Source organism: Lycorma delicatula, chromosome 1 (genome assembly GCF_047948215.1).
Source record: "Lycorma delicatula isolate Av1 chromosome 1, ASM4794821v1, whole genome shotgun sequence".
In the NCBI taxonomy this organism is placed as follows: Eukaryota; Metazoa; Arthropoda; class Insecta; order Hemiptera; family Fulgoridae; genus Lycorma; species Lycorma delicatula.
The window spans coordinates 339,218,002-339,237,149 of NC_134455.1; the positions used below are offsets into that span (position 1 = coordinate 339,218,002).

The window sequence follows — 19,148 nt, forward strand, 5'->3', positions numbered from 1 at the left end:
GAAAATATGATGCAATAAAATAGACTTAAAATGTTTTTTTTTTTAATAATAAATTAAAATATATTCACTTTTTGGCTTACACTGTGCATTCTTATAGCTAAACAGTTGAGTGGTCTGAAGATTACGGCAGGTAGGGTTTGGATTAAGATGACAAGATCAATGGAGGAGAGCTTGGCCGTCAGGTTGTGACAAGACTTAACAAGATGTAACATGTTATTGACATTTATCCGTGCCACTCATACACCATGCAACTACTATCAGTGCTGTTTCGACTGTCAATGTGTGTAAATCAAGTTTTTCCCATCCTCCGTGATCAAATGCATTTTTGTCAATGGGAAATATATTTTCAGGCCATAAAGAAAACTTTCTGTTTTCAAAATGGCTTAAGAGGCTAACAAAATTTTTAAATATCCTATTAAATGTTGATGAATGTAGATCAGTCAGATGGTATTAACATCTTTCTTAAACAGAAAATTGGGTTAGTAGTTGGAATATTGGATTAGAGAACTTTTAAAATGAAATAAGATCTCAATTAAATCTGTTAAACCAAGGTTGAACTTTTGGACAGTTTTATAATGTTAAAAAGATTGATTATATTATTATTAGAAAGTAACTAAAAACTTTCATGTACTTTTTTTTTATAAAAAGAACTCCATCAAAAAAGTTGCTTTGAGAATTTTGATTTTGATAATATATTTATAATCAGTCAGTATATAAAGAGAATGTAATAATGTTTCTACATTATGACTTAGGAAATAATAACACCCTTATCAGAAAGTTATCAGAAAGCTTTGGCAATTTTTATGAGATAGAAAATGTTATGCTTACTTGTGTAAATAAATGTGGTTTTTACTCATCCACCATGTTAAATTTGTTTTTGTTGAGATTTTTAAAATCTATCTCCAGAAAAATAGAAGGAATATATATTTGTGATTTTATGTGAATGTTACATTAATATACACACAATCATTATATTACAATGTATGAAGCTGTGATTTAGTATGTATTGCATGTTGTTAATAGAACTGTTTTTATATCAGATTTAAAAAAAATTTCTTTGGACAATGTTAATTATTTTTGTATGTAGTTTTCAGAAAGGGGATATATTTTTTGTACATAATGACATGGGTGATGGCTGGTTATGGGTGACAGCTCATCGTACTGGTGAACAAGGCATGATATTTCGTGACCTGGTTGATGATCTTGATGAAAATATAGACCCAAACACTGTGTTCAGTTGGTTTCATCCAAACGTTACAAAGAATGAAGCTGTTGATATGCTAGTCAAATGTACGTAACAATTTATTCTTTGTTTTATCTTTCTTGGTTCTTTTGCTTGAAAGAAATACAATAGTTTTCAGTTTGCAATACAGGTGTATTTCTGTACACCTGTTTCTTTACATTTTTTCTTTTCTTTATGCTATTTCTTTTTTCCTCCTTCCTACAATTTTTTTCACTTTCTCACTTCATTATACCTGTGAATAACGACCTCTGTCATCCGTATGTAATCTCTTTTCTTCCTCATTCTAGTTTTCTTTTTAAACTAGAAGAGTTGTTTAAAAACAACTCGTATAGAATTGATTTTGTAGGAAGATTTTGAGCCTTTTTGTTTTAGCTATGTTCTTTCATTATGTACATAAAAAATTCTGAGGAAACAAGCATATTCTCTGCAAATATGCTGAGTGAAATCAGTCTATAGAATTATAGACTGTAACATTTATTCATATCATTGAGATGCTTATCATTTATTTTGTCAGAAAAGAAAATGTCACACGTAGAGTGCAAAAATATAAAGAAACCTCTTTTTGTTACCTCTGTAAATATCATTAGTATGTGGCATGTTTTTTTTAAAGTAAGGTTCATTTTGAAATTGCCATTGACTGTTGCAATGAAGTGGAATTGCTCATGCATTATGTTTCAATATGATGTAATAGCCATTTGGCCATTTAGTTAACATAGACGCAAGATTCTTATGGTGTGCAGTAATTTATAGTGAACACTACAATATATAATCCCACTGACTCTCAGATTTATGCTATGATTGGTTATTAACAGCATACATTATGATTGACAATAATGTTAGACAATAGTGCCATTTGTTTATAGGACGAATGAATATTCATGATGAGAGATAAATAAGTGGAAAAAGTGAATTTAAGGTAGTGTCTATTCAGTTGTGTAATGATCCATGCTCAGCAATTATAATATCGTGATGAGGGGGCTCTGTTAAAAAAATTGTGTGCAAGGTGGGTGCTGTAAATGTTAATGCACACAAGCAGAAATGTTGGGCTTCAATTCAAGTTTTTTGCAGTGTTTATGTAAAAAAGGGAATGAGGTTTTTGACTACATCCCCAGTTCTCAGTCACTGGAGATGAAACTTGGATTTCCATCACAAATGGCGAGTCAATGCGATGGTAACATTTGTTATTTTTGAAAGCAAAGCATAGAAATTATACCATTTTGCAGACCTTCATGACAGTGGGGCCATCTCAGCTTTCCATCCAGAAGGTCCCAGGATCAAATCCTGGATAGGCATGGCATTTTTCATTTGCTAGATTATGGAATTTCCATTTACAAGCCTTAAACTTGCATAGTAAATTAATCATCAAACAAAAAAGATTTAAGCAAATACCTTCTGCCTCATCATAGCTTTTGTTTTCTTAGAAAAGAAAGGCACCTAGTTTATTGATTTTCTGAAACATAAAATAACTACTGGTCCTAAAGCTTGGATGTGGCTTGTTTTCAGCTGGTTCGTGGTTTTGCATGATAATTTTTGACCTCACACAGCAGCTTAAACTGTTCAATTGTTGGAAAAATTGAGCTTGGAAATTCTTAACCACCATCCAATAACTTTGAACTTACACCGAATAACTATCACTTATTCATGTATTTAAACAAATGGTTCAGATCCCTGCAGTTTAAAAATAATGATGAACTGAAAACATCATTACTAACCATTTCAAAACATAAATGGCAGAATTTTATGATAATGAAATAAGGAAGTTGTTGAAACAGTATAAATGCAATCACGCAAGCTGTGATGATTATGTTGAAAATAGAGAGGAAGTTTTAGATGTTTTTGTCTTTAAAAATAATCTTTATCTTTGTTTTTTAATTTCTAAATAAACATTTCTTAAAAAATATGCCTTGTATTTCTTACTACAATGAATTAATGTTTTGATATGAATTTTATAGTATATCTGTTAAAATTCTAACTACTAGATATAATGTCATAAAGTTTATTAGACTATACATCCTTGTTTTATCTTTCCTTGTAAGAAATTTTTTTTCCAGTTGCATAAATTATATTTCATTTTAATGATTTGTTATACAACTGGTATAACAAATTTCAAATTTTGTTGGTTGATGATACAGCTTTGGTCCTCAGTTCAGTTTTCATTTTAATCAGTTCATGCCTTCATTCCATGGAAAGGTTGATTTAAGACGTGAAAAAGTGTTGACCCTCATGAAAGTTTATGAATTTATGTATTGATGGGCTGATATTTGATGGTGATATTTGATATTGATGGGTATTGATAGCTGTAGTTTAAATTATTTGGAGTTGGAGAATGTAATAATTGAAGGGAAAACCATGGGAATGTTTCATAATTAAAAGTAATAAGCTGAAGGATTTTTTTATTATAAAGTTTAAGTGATATTGAGCACTGTAGTCATTAATCACTATTAAAGTGAATGTAGTGAAACTGAACATTGTTTAAACTTGATTATCTGTAGGAACCAGTTTTTTAATATCGCTTCTGCCATTGGAATCTCATATTTACTTTACTCCTGTCAATTTCCTGGGTGCTACTTCCTCAGTACTTGCAGAATGATATTTTTTAACCGATGCAGTAAAGTACTTTTGCCTGGGATCTGACTCAAAGATGTTTAAAATATTTAGTTATTATAGGATGAATGCTTTTGTTTTAATTCTCTAAGATTTCTATTTTTACATAAGAAATCATTAACTATAACTTATTAATCCATGTCCAGTCCATAACTTATCAGTACATGTAATTAATGCGTTCATACAAGTTTTACTATATTATAAATAAAGTATACTATCAGATAGTTAAGAAATATTCTTTATCCAATTTATCAGAAACATTGTATTTACCTGAACAGTATGTGGTTCATCAATGTTTTTTAGCCAGGTTTTTTCATTAGTTTTAAGCCAAGTTAAGCCGGCTATCATTTTTAAATTCTGCCTGGCAGTTTAAAAATATTCTGTACAGCTGCAGTTTAAATTTGAATCATTGATAACAGTCACCATACAAGGAATATTTGAATATAGTCTCTATTATTATGATTACTATGGTCAGGAACACCTCTTAATTATGTGACAGTATACTTTATTAATAAAAGTATATAATTTTTAAAATTTGATTATAAAAATGTAATGATGAGATTGCACTTGAAAGGGTTACTGTATTAAATGAGGTAAGTAATTCTATCTACCATTTTGTTTTGGTAGTTAGTATTATTATTTTCAGTAATTTAAATGAAAAGACCCAATAATATCTGAAATTATATGAAAATGTTAAGTGTAACTGACTGCTTTGTCATTTGTCAGGAATTGTGGTTACAATTTGTTTACTTTTATCAGATTGTGGTATTATTGTAGTAAACTTGTGTTATACTTATCTCTTTAACAGTGTTTGTAGTATTTACTATATAATTGTGCATTATTTAGTAGTGTGTGGTGTAGGGCCACAAACTCACTACAATATTTATTAATAGGGAACTTCAGTGACATTGCACTATAATAGTAGGGCAATGCATAATAGCAGTGGCCATAATACTCAAGTATTACAATTCTATTCTTGTTTATGAGAAATAATTTTGTTTGGCTATAAGTGATGAACAATATTTTCTCATGGCAGCAGAGATTTACACTGTTTGAAGTCTGTAGCTACACCCCAAAACTTGAGCAGTAAATATGTCACACCCACAGCTCATATCATAGCTGCCGTTATCGTGCACACTTGATAACCAATATGAAAAAGCAGTGTTTGATAACAGGTCTGACAAAAATGTCTGTTCAGAACAAATCATCTTTTAAGAAGCTGGAATAAATTCAAATTAAAGATATGAAGGCCAGAAAATTAATGGAAATAACTGTAGTTACTGACCTCTTAACATGTGTTAGTGCTTATGAATTACTGTTTGTCTTATTCACCTACAACCCCTCCCAAGGCAGTTAGGTCTGTAGGCCATACTGCCCTGATTGTAAGATACTTAACTTCTATTGACATTACTACCTGAAGATGTTATTATTTATTCAGATCATTTTTATTTGTAATTATAATCATTTCATGTAAGTGTTAATAAATGATATTTTATCTTTTTTTAACAGCTGGTCCTGGTTCATTTTTAGTTCGTCCTAGCGATAATTCACCTGGTGATTATTCATTATTCTTTCACATTAATAATCAGATTCAGAGATTTCGTATCGAGAAGAAAGGGGTCAGATATTTGATGGGTGGTCGTACATTTGAGTGCCTTGATGCGGTCATCAACAGATATCGCAAAGAACAGATCGTTGAAGGACATACTCTTGTTCAGCCCGTCTGTAGGGTATATAATACCACTTAATATTCACTGTCATTTCATTATAATTATTTGTTTTATATTTTTGCATGTGAAGAGTTTTTGCTCTTAACAGTTATGCTCATTTTTATTCTTAAATTTCTTTTGCACTGTAGTGTTATGAAAGTTTGTTGTTACAAACAATAGTCCAGTGAAATTTTTGTTAAGGAAGGAAGTTTGCAGCTTTTTATTCATTTGAATAATAGGTTATTTGATTTCTGCTTACCTGCTAGTGCTTACAGTGTTTATTACCAAAACTGTACATTAATTTGTTGCTTTGCACTGTCTCTTCTAATCTGTGTTATGATTGCAATGTGTGTAAGACATATGAGGTTTAAGAGGCAGCAGTCAGAGTTGTTTTCTATAAAATTAATGATGTACACAATGTAACTGGCCCCTGTAGTGAACTGAGTAAAGAGTCTCACACTTTTAAGGCTGGATATTAATCAGCCTTAAACATAGTTAAATAATTAAACATTAATCAGTTATTTACATTTCAGTAAATTTAGCATGCCGATAAATATTATATTTATTTTATTGCAGAAGGAAATTTATTCTCATTCATCAGAAACATCTAACAAAGAAACTGCATATAAAAGTCAGGATCTTATCCTGATCAGACTAAAGCTAAGGCAAAAATGCCTAAAATTTTCTACATTAAGCCTCTTACGCCTGTAAAAGTTGTAACTGGAACTGTTTTCTAACTTTCACAATATCTCAGAACATTTGAGGCTAAAAAGAATCTGACTCTTCACTGGTATATTTGACTGTAGTCAAATTGATGGAAAAATCTTTCTCCAGCACTTAATTTTTAAGAAATAAGGGAAGTAGGTATTGAAGAATATATAAAATATATTTTTTTAAATGTACGTAGATCTCAGATTTGGAGCTAAGAATTCCATTTGGCAATACTGATGACCACTATAACGGCTAGACTAAAGCTGGGTGATATTCTCTCCCTACCACTGTTCGATGTGGTAGCAGGAAACAAAAACGTAATGGGAAATAAAACTATTTTTATGTATGAATACTTTTTTTTGGTATTTACTGACAATGTATCTGGTTACAAAATACCCAAAGATGAATACTTCAACTGTCATAAGTGATATATGTTTTATACAATCAGAAGTATTTTTAAAACTTCATGAACTAAAATCGAATAAAGGACCTAGCTCAGATCAAATACCCAACTATATTAAAAAGTTCTTTCTTTATTCTTTCAGTTCCATTAAACTTTGTATTCAATTTATCATTGAAATAAGGAGTTTTTCCTCATAAATAGAAAGTTTGTTCTATTACCCAGATTATAAATTGAGTGTAAAAGCCAATATTGAAAACTACAAGCCAATCTCAATTCAGAAACTTTCAAAGATTATGGATGATCTCATATAATGTGGTTAAGAATAATATCACTCATTTCACATAGTTTCATTCAAAAGAACACCCTATGGTTACTAATCTGAGTACATATATTCAGTATTTATATAATACAAAAGGTAATGGTGGTCTGGTAGACATCATATGTATGGTTTCAATAAAGCCTTTAACAAAGTCAACCACAATATTCTTTTATTGAAATTGTATGAATTTGGATTTTCTGGCAACCTATTCAAGTGGATATCTAGTTATTTATGCAATAGGACTCAGTTGTGAAATTCAAAGATTTTGATGTAAGTCCTTTACTGTTTTATGGTACCCCACAGTATATTATATCGGCCTACTCCTGTTTAATATTTTTATTATTGATATATGTGAAGTTGTACTTTTTGCTCATGTACTCTTGTACACAGATGATATAAAATTGTTTATGCTCATTGAGAATTTTGAGAATTCCTGTAAGTTACAAGATGAAAGTGCAGTCTAAAATTTCAGTCGATTCCCAGTTTATTCAACCGAATTGAATAAATGAGGTGTCATTTTGTTCATAATAAAAGGCTTAGCATTTATTTTATAAAAACTTAATTCAACAAACTAATATTTACAGAACTTTTTATGATTAACCTTTGAGATCATGTAGCCATTAAACTGGCTATGTACGGCGTCAGTTTTAAAACGCTGTTACAAAATCATTTTATATGGAATCTAAGTCTGTTATTTTGTTTTGTATTCACAAAGGAATCAGTTTTATTACACAATTTGAATGAGGTTTATACGATGTAAAATGTTTTATTTAGACTAGAAAGAATATGACCATTTTTTTCTCAGAAATGTGCATGTGTGTGTGTGTGTGTGTGACTTGTGTATTATAATTGCTATGAGAGTTACAGATTTATTTATTATTTACAAAAATAGCTTATTATATTAGCAACATATCGATGTATTGAAACACATAATAAGTTATGTTATACGGCACAAACAAAAAAAAAAGGAATTTGTGGTCATAAATATGTCACTTTTACCTGAGGTCTAAAATATCTTTTCTAACAAAAGATATCGGTAAATATGAAACACATAACGATTCGTAATGAATAACAGTATACAGTAAAAATTGTTTTTTTGTCAATCTGAATAGCCTTTTAAGTGGTGGGAATTTTTATAAAACGTAGTTTTCTGAATCTACTTTCACTTATACTAACATATGTGATTTATGACACGGGTTTTTCATCATATTTTGCCCAATTTTCAACCGATTTGCTTGAAAGTATTATTTTTAAAATCAGCAAACTATGTTTCATAAAGACAAAACAAAAAAAAAATTTCGCTAATAAAAAACCCGGTAGAAATGCGCAAAAAAAATCCTGCAATTAAATTATCTTAATTTCTGTACTGTTTCAATTTTTTTTTTTGTTACAGGCATAAAAAATATCCAATCGTAACTATTTTTTTTTTGTCAGAATCTGTTAAATCCCTGTAATATACTATAATTTTTTGAAATTTTTTTCACAAGAGGGTAGCATAAAAATATGAAGGGAGGCAATCAGATACCAATATATTTTCGCGGAGCGCTAAATAATGTGATGAAAAAAGGTTAAAAACAATTTGACTACCATTTTGAAATTTTTAAAGGTAAAATTAAAAAAATTCTTTTATTTCGTAAATGTTGGTGGGTACAGGTACACCAAATTTTTTTAGAATATCTCAATTTGTTATTAAGATTTCATATGAAATTTTCATTGAAAAGATAAAATGGCAAACATTTGTCCTCATGGACCTTTTTTTTGTTTATTTCGATGTCCTGATACATCAAGAGTTTATCATACACTTCATGATACCCCCTTTATATACAGTAAAACTTCCCAATATCATGGGACACAGCTCAGGAACAACAACCTGTCTATTATTTAGAGGTGCTGTACAGAAAAATGTGAATACATTATTATGTTCGGTTATTGTACAGAAAAAAAACCCATTTTGAATAGAACAACAAACAGTATTGTGTATTTATTTCATATAAATTAAAATCTAAATAAAATAATAGTTTCCAATTAAAATGACTAAAAATTCCAAGTCTTTTTATTGTTTTTCTGAAAATAAAACACTGTCCTCTATGCTCACACTTAAATAAAAAAAATAATATTGTACTACTGTAATTGACCAATAAAATAAGAGAATAAAATTACTGTACTGTACTAAAATAGAATAAAAAAAAGTGTACGCTACAAAAATTTAATTAAAGAAGCGAAGTGTTTTGATATTAATCAAAACACAAGTACAAAAAATAATGTAAAAATCAAAATAAACAAATACAGATACGTAGAATTTATTTATAGGTACAAGGGTTGTCTGAAAAGTTTTGAGCCTCAACATAAAAATGGCAGCACTCAACAAAAGTTAAGGAACGTATTTGTGTTGAAAGGCCCTCACCAAAATTTCAGCCATTTTGGATGCTCAGTTGATGCTTGATAATCGTTTGAGTAAGTCATTGTGAGTGTTTGTGTGAAAATGGAAAAACATGAATATCGTGCCGTGATTAAATACTTGCATTTGAAAGGCAATACACCTACACAAATTAAAACCAAGTTGGACGCTGTTTACAGGGACTCTTCCCATCATTTGCCACTGTGAAAAGATGGGCAGTTGAATTTAAACATGGTCGTAACAGCTTGGTTGATGATGAACATTCAGGACGGTCACAAAACTGGAACCACCTCAGATATCGAAAAAGTTTACCAAATGTTACTGGACGACTGACGAATTAAGGTTAGAGCGATAGCAGAGGCTATGGGCATACTGAAAGAACGTATTTGTCATATATTAACTAAAGAATTGGATATTTGTAAGCTGTCCATGCATTGGGTGCCACGTTTGCTCACTTTGGACCAAAAATGTATTCGAATGAACATTCCCAAGGCCTTGCTGGAACATTTTTAGCAAAAAAAGTCAGATTTTTTTGCATCGATTCATAACTGTAGATGAAACGTGGATCCACCACTACACTCCTGAGATGAAACAACAGTCAAAACAGTGGACTGCAAAGGGTGAACCTGCTTCGAAAAAGGTGAAGACAGTTCCATTGGCCAGGAAGGTGATGGTGACTGTTTTTTGGGATAGTAATGAAATTTTGTTTATCAATTATGTTCAAAAAGGTAAAACAATAACGAACAGTATTACACATCATTACTTGCAAGCTGAAGGCAGAAATTGCAAAAAAAACAACCACATTGAAGAAGAAGAAAGTGCTTTTCCATCAGGAAATGCGCCTGCTCACACTTTGACGGTAACCATGGCTAAAATTCATGAATTGCACTTTGAATTGGTTGACCACTCACCTTATTCACCAGATCTGGTTCCAAGTAACTTTTTCCGAACCTTAAAGTTTTGCTTTGAGGAAAGAGATTTTCATCGGACAAAGAGGTTATTGCATATGTAAACACATGTTTTGCAGAGAAGACGCCAGCTACTACTAGAAGAGTTTAAGAGGTTAGAGGATAACTGGAAAAAGTGTATAGATTTGAAAGGAGACTTTGTTGAAAAATAAAACTATATTTGACGGAAAAAATATGTCTTTTTATATTAGGCTATATTAGGGTAAATATACCCTAATATAGGCTTAATATACGAGGGTTGTAATAATAATAATTACAACCCTCGTAGGTAGATGGTTTAAAATAACTGTCTCTTTTAGTTTGAACTGCGTCCTGATACATATTTTTTTCAATAACTTCTGATTTTAAGATAACACCTTCTGGTACTCCTTTTTGTAAGAAATTCTTCTGTAGCTTCCTATTTGTTATGTAAATGTGGGTTCTTCATCATCCGAGTTATTGTTGAGCGCAAAGTCCTCTCTGTGTTGAGCGCAAAGTCAATATTCGAGTACTCTGTAGTTTCCAAATGGTTCAATAAGTTGTTTTAATTCACTTTGTTCCACAGAATTTTCATTTGGTTTAGTAAGATTTTCAATGTCGGAATTGAAGTTAGTTTGTGGAGGTTTAATAGTGGCTTTTACAAAACAATTTCTCACTGTGATAGTAGTTACCTGCTTTATGCCATACAAATTCATAAAACTGCATCTAACACACTAATGCTTTCAGAAAGCTCATCAGTAACCGTAACTTCATTGATTGATGACAGTAAATACCGTAACATCTTCTTTTTCTGTACTGAATTTTAAAGTTCTGGATGATCCCCTGATCAAGCAGTTGGCATGCTGCAGTAGTATCTAGGAAAAGAAATATCTATTTTACATTTTCTAAGCTTATGTTATGGTGGGATTTTACTTACTAAGAAAAGTGTGGCTTTCCTATTTTGCCTTCCCATTCTACGATTAGAACTCAGCAACCGGTCCATCATTATTTACCTAGTCATCCAAGATCTTTTTATTTGAATACCATTCAATTGCTAATGACTTTACCTTTACGCACTTAAAACATTGTGGCTTTGACGATTATTAATGGTTTTTCAAATTCACCTGACATTCACAGCCAACATAACAATCAGTCTTTCTTTTGATTTCTCCCCCCCTAATAAATTTTTCCTTTTTCAAGACATTGTTTTACTGGGAAAAGCTCAGAAAAAAGACCAGTCTCATCACAATTAAAAATGTTACTTTCATTATAACACGCATATTTCATTTACCTTTTCCTTTCACTCAGAACATAAAATTCTCATTTACAGCCCCAGACATTTCACCACAAACATTTTTAAATGCAATTTTATGTCTAATTCACAGTTTATCTAATAGCCCCCCTATGCTTTAAACTCATTGTAAAAGAGTTTTTAAGCAATTTCTAGGGCTTTTTCATGTGTCAAAGTTCCAGAGACTGGAATATTATTAGCACAAGCCCTGCAAAACCACTCATAAGTCAAATTGTCAACTGCTAGACCTGACGTTTTAGGAAATGCATGTTTGCTTAACTGATTGTCTTTTTCAGTTCATGACTTTAGGATATCAAATTTGCTTTTTAAGATATCGCTTATCTGAGTTTTCCTGACATCAAAACATTTTGCCATATCACACACACTGAGTTTTTTTTTAGACATTTATAATAGCTACTTTTTCTTTTATTGTCAAGCATTTTATGTTTTTGAGGCATTTTAAGTTGCAGTAATGATGGTTGTAACGATTTTTATAAAATACAGAAAAACTGAATGTACAGTATACTTCAGTGAATGTAGTTGAAGTTGAAAATGTACTAAAATAAAAAATATAGTACTATGTCGTAACAAAAGTATTACATTGTGTTAAATGTACAGTATATAGTTACACTAATGAATCACGCTGATGATGAATTGATTGAAATCATAACGTCAGTGTCTAGGCGGGAAGTGATGTAATTCACAACAGATAAACAAATTAGTCCCACTGAGTACAAAATAAAACAAGAAAAATTACAATTTTTATTCCTGCTGCCGTTTTTCAGAACTGATGATTAGTTTTTATAGGCAGATTCATTGTCCTCGTCTGTTATTTACAAGGTTCAGTATTGAGAAGTATTTTATCCATTAATATCACCATAAAACTGCCAGGAAGTCTAAAAGTGTCCAGTATTAACAGGATTCCATTATTGGGAAGTGTCCATTAAGGGAAGTTTCACTGTGTACATTCAAGTACATATATATATATATATATAATAAAAACCTATTTTGTTTAAACTGTTGTATGCTTGTATATGTTATAAACATATTTCATATGTTAGTAAAAAAAATTATTTTTATTATTATTTTCAATTAGGTAAGATTAGCTTAAAAAAATAAGGAAGAACATGTGATGTTTAAAGGCATGTATGAATCGGCCATAAAAAAAAGTTACCTTTTTTGAACCGATGCATTTGATAATGTTACGGATTGTGAGCAAGAAAAAACTGGTACTCAAAAAACGATAAGAGAATTTTTAAAAAAACTTAGGAAAACTCTTTTTTTCAACATTCCGTTTTGATAAATAAGATATTAATAACGTTGTAAAGTATCTTGATGTGAGTTTAGTTATGGAAATACAGAAGAAAAATTTTTCCTTTTGTTGAAGTGGAGCGTATTTTAAGAATAATACAAAAATTTCACAGATAGACAATTTAGTAGATGATATATAGTGGACTACTATTCAAAATCTATAATAATATATCTTGATACAACTATCAATTGATGGAAAATCACTTGTATGTATTGTTTGTGATTTAACAATTTAAAAATATTATGTGCAAGATTGTTAAGAATGTTTTTCTGTGTTCTGAATAAGTAGTATTCTTTAGATAAATAGTGTCATTTTGATAAATACAAGATTCAACTAATAGAATAGTTTTTTGTGAAAATTATTACTTGTAAAGAGTCTGTATTTGCCTTCTCCCAAATTAACTAAAATGATTTTGAAAATTTATCTCTTCTATTAGCTCCTTAACTACATATTATATATATTGGAGTCTCAAAAAGTGAGGTTTTTTGATAAAATATTTTTGTACTTTCCCCTACATTAACTTAAAAATGGTTCAGACTGTTACATGTAGTTTCAGTTTCTATAATAACTTATTAAAGTGAACAAAATAAATGTTTGTTAAAATTATTTGATTTTAAAACAGCTAAATCGTTGTTAATGTTATATTACTGCCATTTTCTAAATTGTCATTCTGTTGAATCTGATATTTTTTGGTAAGTAAAATCTTTGAAAAATGTTAACTTGTAAACCCTACAATAATCTTCAAAAAAAATTTCAACAAAATAAACATGCAGAACAGTCCATTTTATAATTTAATAGATTTTATATCTAGGCTGTTTAGTTGACAGAAGTATTTTCAAGTTAATTGTGCAAGTTATTTTTTAAGTTGACAATCAGGATTATAAAAGCTTTCTAATTATTGGAAGAAATGCACAACATTGTAAAATTTGATAAAACTGTATATTTGTGAACATGAAAATGTTTTTGAGTAATATTGCTATACTTATATGAAAATATGTGAAAAACATTTAGCTAGTCACCGATGTCTGTACTTCAATCAGTTATTTTTCTTGTGAACGTTTACTTAAGCTGTGAGAAAGTTTTGTCAGTATTTTCACAGAAATAGAAATATTTCATTTTGTCAACAGGAACTGTCCCATTAACAGTAATTGTTATGACATTTTATTTTTTTATAAATTCTGTCAGTAAGGATTTTTTATCTGCTGCCAGCAAAAGTAGTTGTTTGTCTTTTCATTGTCAAGTGTTTATACATGTATCATTTTGTTCTTAATTGCCAGTCATGTATTACTTAATCATATTGATGGCAACTGTAATGCATTTCAATACACCTTTCCATCTTTTTTATTGTATTATAATTATTTTTGTTTAATGCATTGTTTTTAAATATATAAATGCATATCAGTAATTGCATGTTGTGAAATAAGACTGTCAGCACTTAGTCTGGAGGTGAATTTCATAAAATTTAATTTCATCCATTTATTAACCTCATTTTTTACCTTTGATGTGTATTTGTCAGAGTATGTACTGTATTTTTATTGTTATCTGTTTGATGTGTCTACTGGTCATTATTGATTTCACATGTTATTGTTGTCATATCATTCACTTTATTTTCTTCATTAAAATATTTGTGTAAGAAATGGTCCAGGGTAGTGGACCATGAATAATACGCCATGCTGAACGCTAAAAAATTGGCCACCCTTTATTATTATTCAGTCAATATTGATATTTATGTTGGAAAAACATACTGTATATATCTGCGTCTGTCCTAGGCATGACAATAACCCTGATCTGAGCCAGTCCTGTGTGGATTAATTGTCTCCTTACAGTTTTTCTTACCCTTTGATCATTCCTTTTAGCAGATAAAACATAGCAATTATGCCAGTGGCTACTCTGTGGCACTATAATATCACCAGGTAACTTGCAGGACAATCACTTTTTATTACAGTAATGGATTGACTAATCCATTATTTTGTGTGACTGTTCAGAAGCTAAATTTGTGGCAGACATGGTTGATTAGATAAATCTGGGCTTCCTATTACTTCTAAAATCATATTCCCTAGTTCATTAAAGTAGTAGTGTATTCATTATTTCATGTGTTGTTCCGATTATGGGCTGAATATATTCATTGGGTAGTATTCCACTGTTTTCCATTTTACCTAAACGCATTATGTTTTACTTGTGAGTAAACAAGTTCACAAGTCTTGTGTTATCTTATGAGCATTTTTATTAGTTTCAAGTAAAATTTTTATAGGTCTTTATTTTAACGAAATATTTTGTTTATTATCTATTTGAAACTAGGAGTGTAGTTAGGATGCAGATTTAGTATTAAATCAATCCTACAGGTTTTTTGCAGCTAGCATATTTTGTGTTTTTATAAACACAAAATTTGATCAGAGGCTCATCAGGTATAGATATTCTTGATTTGCATTTTAAGATGCTTTTAAAACCAGTATTTCTTTAAGGGGTTGACCTGTTATCTTGAAATATCAATTTATAATTGTTATAAGTATTTAATTACATTTAGATTTATACTATATTTAATAATTTAAATAATTTATTTAATAATTTAATATTAAAAAATAATATTATTTGAAATTAATAAATTTATTATAAATAATAATTAATTAATAACTTAATAATTTATAAAGAATTTAAATTATTAAATAATTTATTATTATTTGAAAATAATAATAAATAATTTATTATTATTATTAAATATTATTTGAAATTAAGGAGTTGTCATTTATTACTGTCATTATAATATTGATCTGGTACTAAAGTGTGAGCAAGTAAAAATACTTATAAATTAAATTCTGATCATTATTTATTATTTTAAGCTGTACCTGGTGTGTAATTATTATACAGTATAAATATAAATGATTTTTTAATTATTTTTAGTTACTCGTATGTTAGTTTAGTTATGAATTGTTGACTGGAGTTAAAAAAATATTGTTTGTATTCATAGATTTGATGTTTAATTTAATATTATTAATATTTGTAGGTAGTTAATGAAGCTGATGGTCCAATGAAGTCTAGAGAACAACATGTTGAACAGCATGCTGAAAAGATATATGCAACTCTAAGAGAATGTAGAGAACAATGTGGCATTAAAAAGAACAAAGGTATAAGATCATTTTAATTATTGTTATTTTTAATTTCTATTAAATTATCATTTAAACCTACTTATTTTACTTATTATTATTATTCTGCTTTTGCAATTGTTTTGTATAAAAGACATAGAAAGATTATATAGAATTTAGACCTTGTAGAATTAATATGTTAGATATGTTGTATATATTTACATTAGATATGTTTATGTGTGGATTTTAATTGTCAAAAATATAGTTGTTCATATTTGATAAATTATTACCAATTCATTCACTTTGGGTTTGGAGCAGTGTATATTCTAAGGGTTGAAAATAGGAAATAAGTTACAATTAAAAATAAAAAGAGTAATTTATTTACAACAGACTTATTTAATTTTATGTAGTTACTTCTCTATTATTTTGTAAATTAATATGAAATCATAGTGCTACTTTTGAAAAATTATGGTTCAAAAAATTCAAATAATTACACATTCCTTAGGACTGGATAATTAAGAACCATAATTTACCATAATTATTTTATAAAAATAAATTAGTATTATTAAATAAATATGCACTCATTAGAATTGTGTTATAAATAATTACCAAAAAATCATATTCATTTTTATGTTTCAATTACTTTACAACATAGTTACTTTAGGAGCATACATTTTTGAAAACTTTTATGTTAACGTGACAATTTTTAATTTCTGGGAATTAGGAAAATTTGTTTTGAAGGTAATTTTAAAAAAAATAAAAGAACCTTTTGACTTATTTTCAAAGGGCCAAAATGTGGTTAAAAATAGTTTTATTACAGAAAATTGCATTTCATTTAATATTTTGTATGATGACCAAGAAAAAACTAAATTAACATAAATTTTATAATCTTAAAAAGTTGCAATAATATTTTTAAATAAGATCTTTACTTTTTGAGGTAGTGAAAAAGGAATTTCCCTTCCACTTCCTTTTAAACTCTAGGATCATGTACTTTGTAGGGAATTCATAGATAAGTAGGAGTTTATAAAAATAGGAGTTTAACTCGTGGTGAAAAAATGTTTACAGTTTAATAATGCATCTTCTAGCAAGTAACCTTAAAAATTTATCTATTTTTTTGCCATTATAAATAATGTAAGAAATAGTGTTTCACTTTTAATTTGTTGTTAGCAAAGAATTCTTAAGATTCCGTTATTACGGGTAGCCAGGAAGTCACCATACACCCTAAGATTAGAACTAAAAATTTGTAATGAGTTATAAATGAAAAATGTGATATAATTATTTTTTATTCATTTGATACATGTATTAATTTTAATTATCCAATGGGTCTATGTGTTCGACCTCATGTTGCATGCACAGTTCTGTATGTCGCCACATCCTCTGTGACACGCAATGGAGTGTTTTTGGTGTTATGTTACTGAAGGCATCCCACACAGCATCACACCAATTCTTCATTTGTGGTGTAGTGACGTGCATGTGCCTTGATAATTCCCTGTAATGAATTGTCTGATGTGGTGAAATCAGGACTTTGTGGTGGCCATCCTAATGGAGCTGGTGATGCTGGACAACCGCAGCGAATCCAACGTCCTGGAAATTTTTCATTCAGAAATGCGCAGATTGATAGAGCAAAATGTGCAGGTGCGCCATCCTGCTGCAACCATACTTTTTCCATGAGATACTTCTCTTTAAGCTGTGATACTAACCATGCCTCCAACATTTAAATAAGTTTGTGAATTCACTGGCCTGTCAAAAAAAAAGGACCAAACAAATGATGAGCTGTCATTCCAGCCCATATTACAACATGCGGTGGATTTCTTTCCAACTCTGTCGCATAATAAGGATTTTCTTTCACCCAAAATAACACATTTCTGGCATTTGAACTTCGATAGATTGCACACTCATCAGTAAAAAGCACCTTTCCATGGCAGCCAGCAATTTTTCTAATAAAGCCTGGCAGGATGCAGCGCGGCATTCCATGTCTGCATCTGATAGTTGATTGATAAACATCAGACAAAATGGTCTAACTTTCAAGTCCTTTTTCATATGGTCTCGTGTTGTCATCTGCGGTATATGAAGTTCAGCTACTGTTAACAAGTTGATTTCATTAGGGATTGTTCAATGGAAACTGCAACAAAGCAGTACATGCTTCTAACCATATTTACTTTCGTCCATTCCGTGGCCTATCTCTATTTTTTTTTTTTGTCTTCAGTCATTTGACTGGTTTGATGCAGCTCTCCAAGATTCCCTATCTAGTGCTAGTCATTCCATGGCTAGGCATTCCATGTCTGCATCTGATAGTTGATTGATAAACATCAGACAAAATGGTCTAACTTTCAAGTCCTTTTTCATATGGTCTCGTGTTGTCATCTGCGGTATATGAAGTTCAGCTACTGTTAACAAGTTGATTTCATTAGGGATTGTTCAATGGAAACTGCAACAAAGCAGTACATGCTTCTAACCATATTTACTTTCGTCCATTCCGTGGCCTATCTCTATTTTTTTTTTGTCTTCAGTCATTTGACTGGTTTGATGCAGCTCTCCAAGATTCCCTACCTAGTGCTAGTCGTTTAATTTCAGTATACCCTCTACATCCTACATCCCTAACAATTTGTTTTACATATTCCAAACGTGGCCTGCCTACACAATTTTTTCCTTCTACCTGTCCTTCCAATATCAAAGCGACTATTCCAGGATGCCTTAGTATGTGGCCTATAAGTCTGTCTCTTCTTTTAATTACATTTTTCCAAATGCTTCTTTCTTCATCTATTTGCAATACCTCTTCATTTGTCACTTTATCCACCCATCTGATTTTTAACATTCTCCTATAGCACCACATTTCAAAAGCTTCTAATCTTTTCTTCTCAGATACTCCGATTGTCCAAGTTTCACTTCCATATAAAGCGACACTCCAAACATACACTTTCAAAAATCTTTTCCTGACATTTAAATTAATTTTTGATGTAAACAAATTATATTTCTTACTGAAGGCTCTTTAAGCTTGTGCTATTCGGCATTTTATATCGCTCCTGCTTCGTCCATCTTTAGTAATTCTACTTCCCAAATAACAAAATCCTTCTACCTCCATAATCTTTTCTCCTCCTATTTTCACATTCAGTGGTCCATCTTTGTTATTTCTACTACATTTCGTTACTTTT

General features: G+C 30.1%; 1 protein-coding gene across 1 annotated transcript in view; it reads left to right on the forward strand.

The window, feature by feature from the left end:
- vap (RAS p21 protein activator vap) overlaps window positions 1-19,148 on the forward strand; it is a 126,046-nt gene that overhangs the window by 43,104 nt on the left and 63,794 nt on the right. Inside the window, exons 4-6 of the mRNA XM_075382278.1 lie at window positions 1,088-1,290; window positions 5,357-5,577; window positions 15,918-16,038. Of these exons, the coding sequence (XP_075238393.1) occupies window positions 1,088-1,290; window positions 5,357-5,577; window positions 15,918-16,038 (545 nt within the window). The remainder of the gene's footprint in view (window positions 1-1,087; window positions 1,291-5,356; window positions 5,578-15,917; window positions 16,039-19,148) is intronic.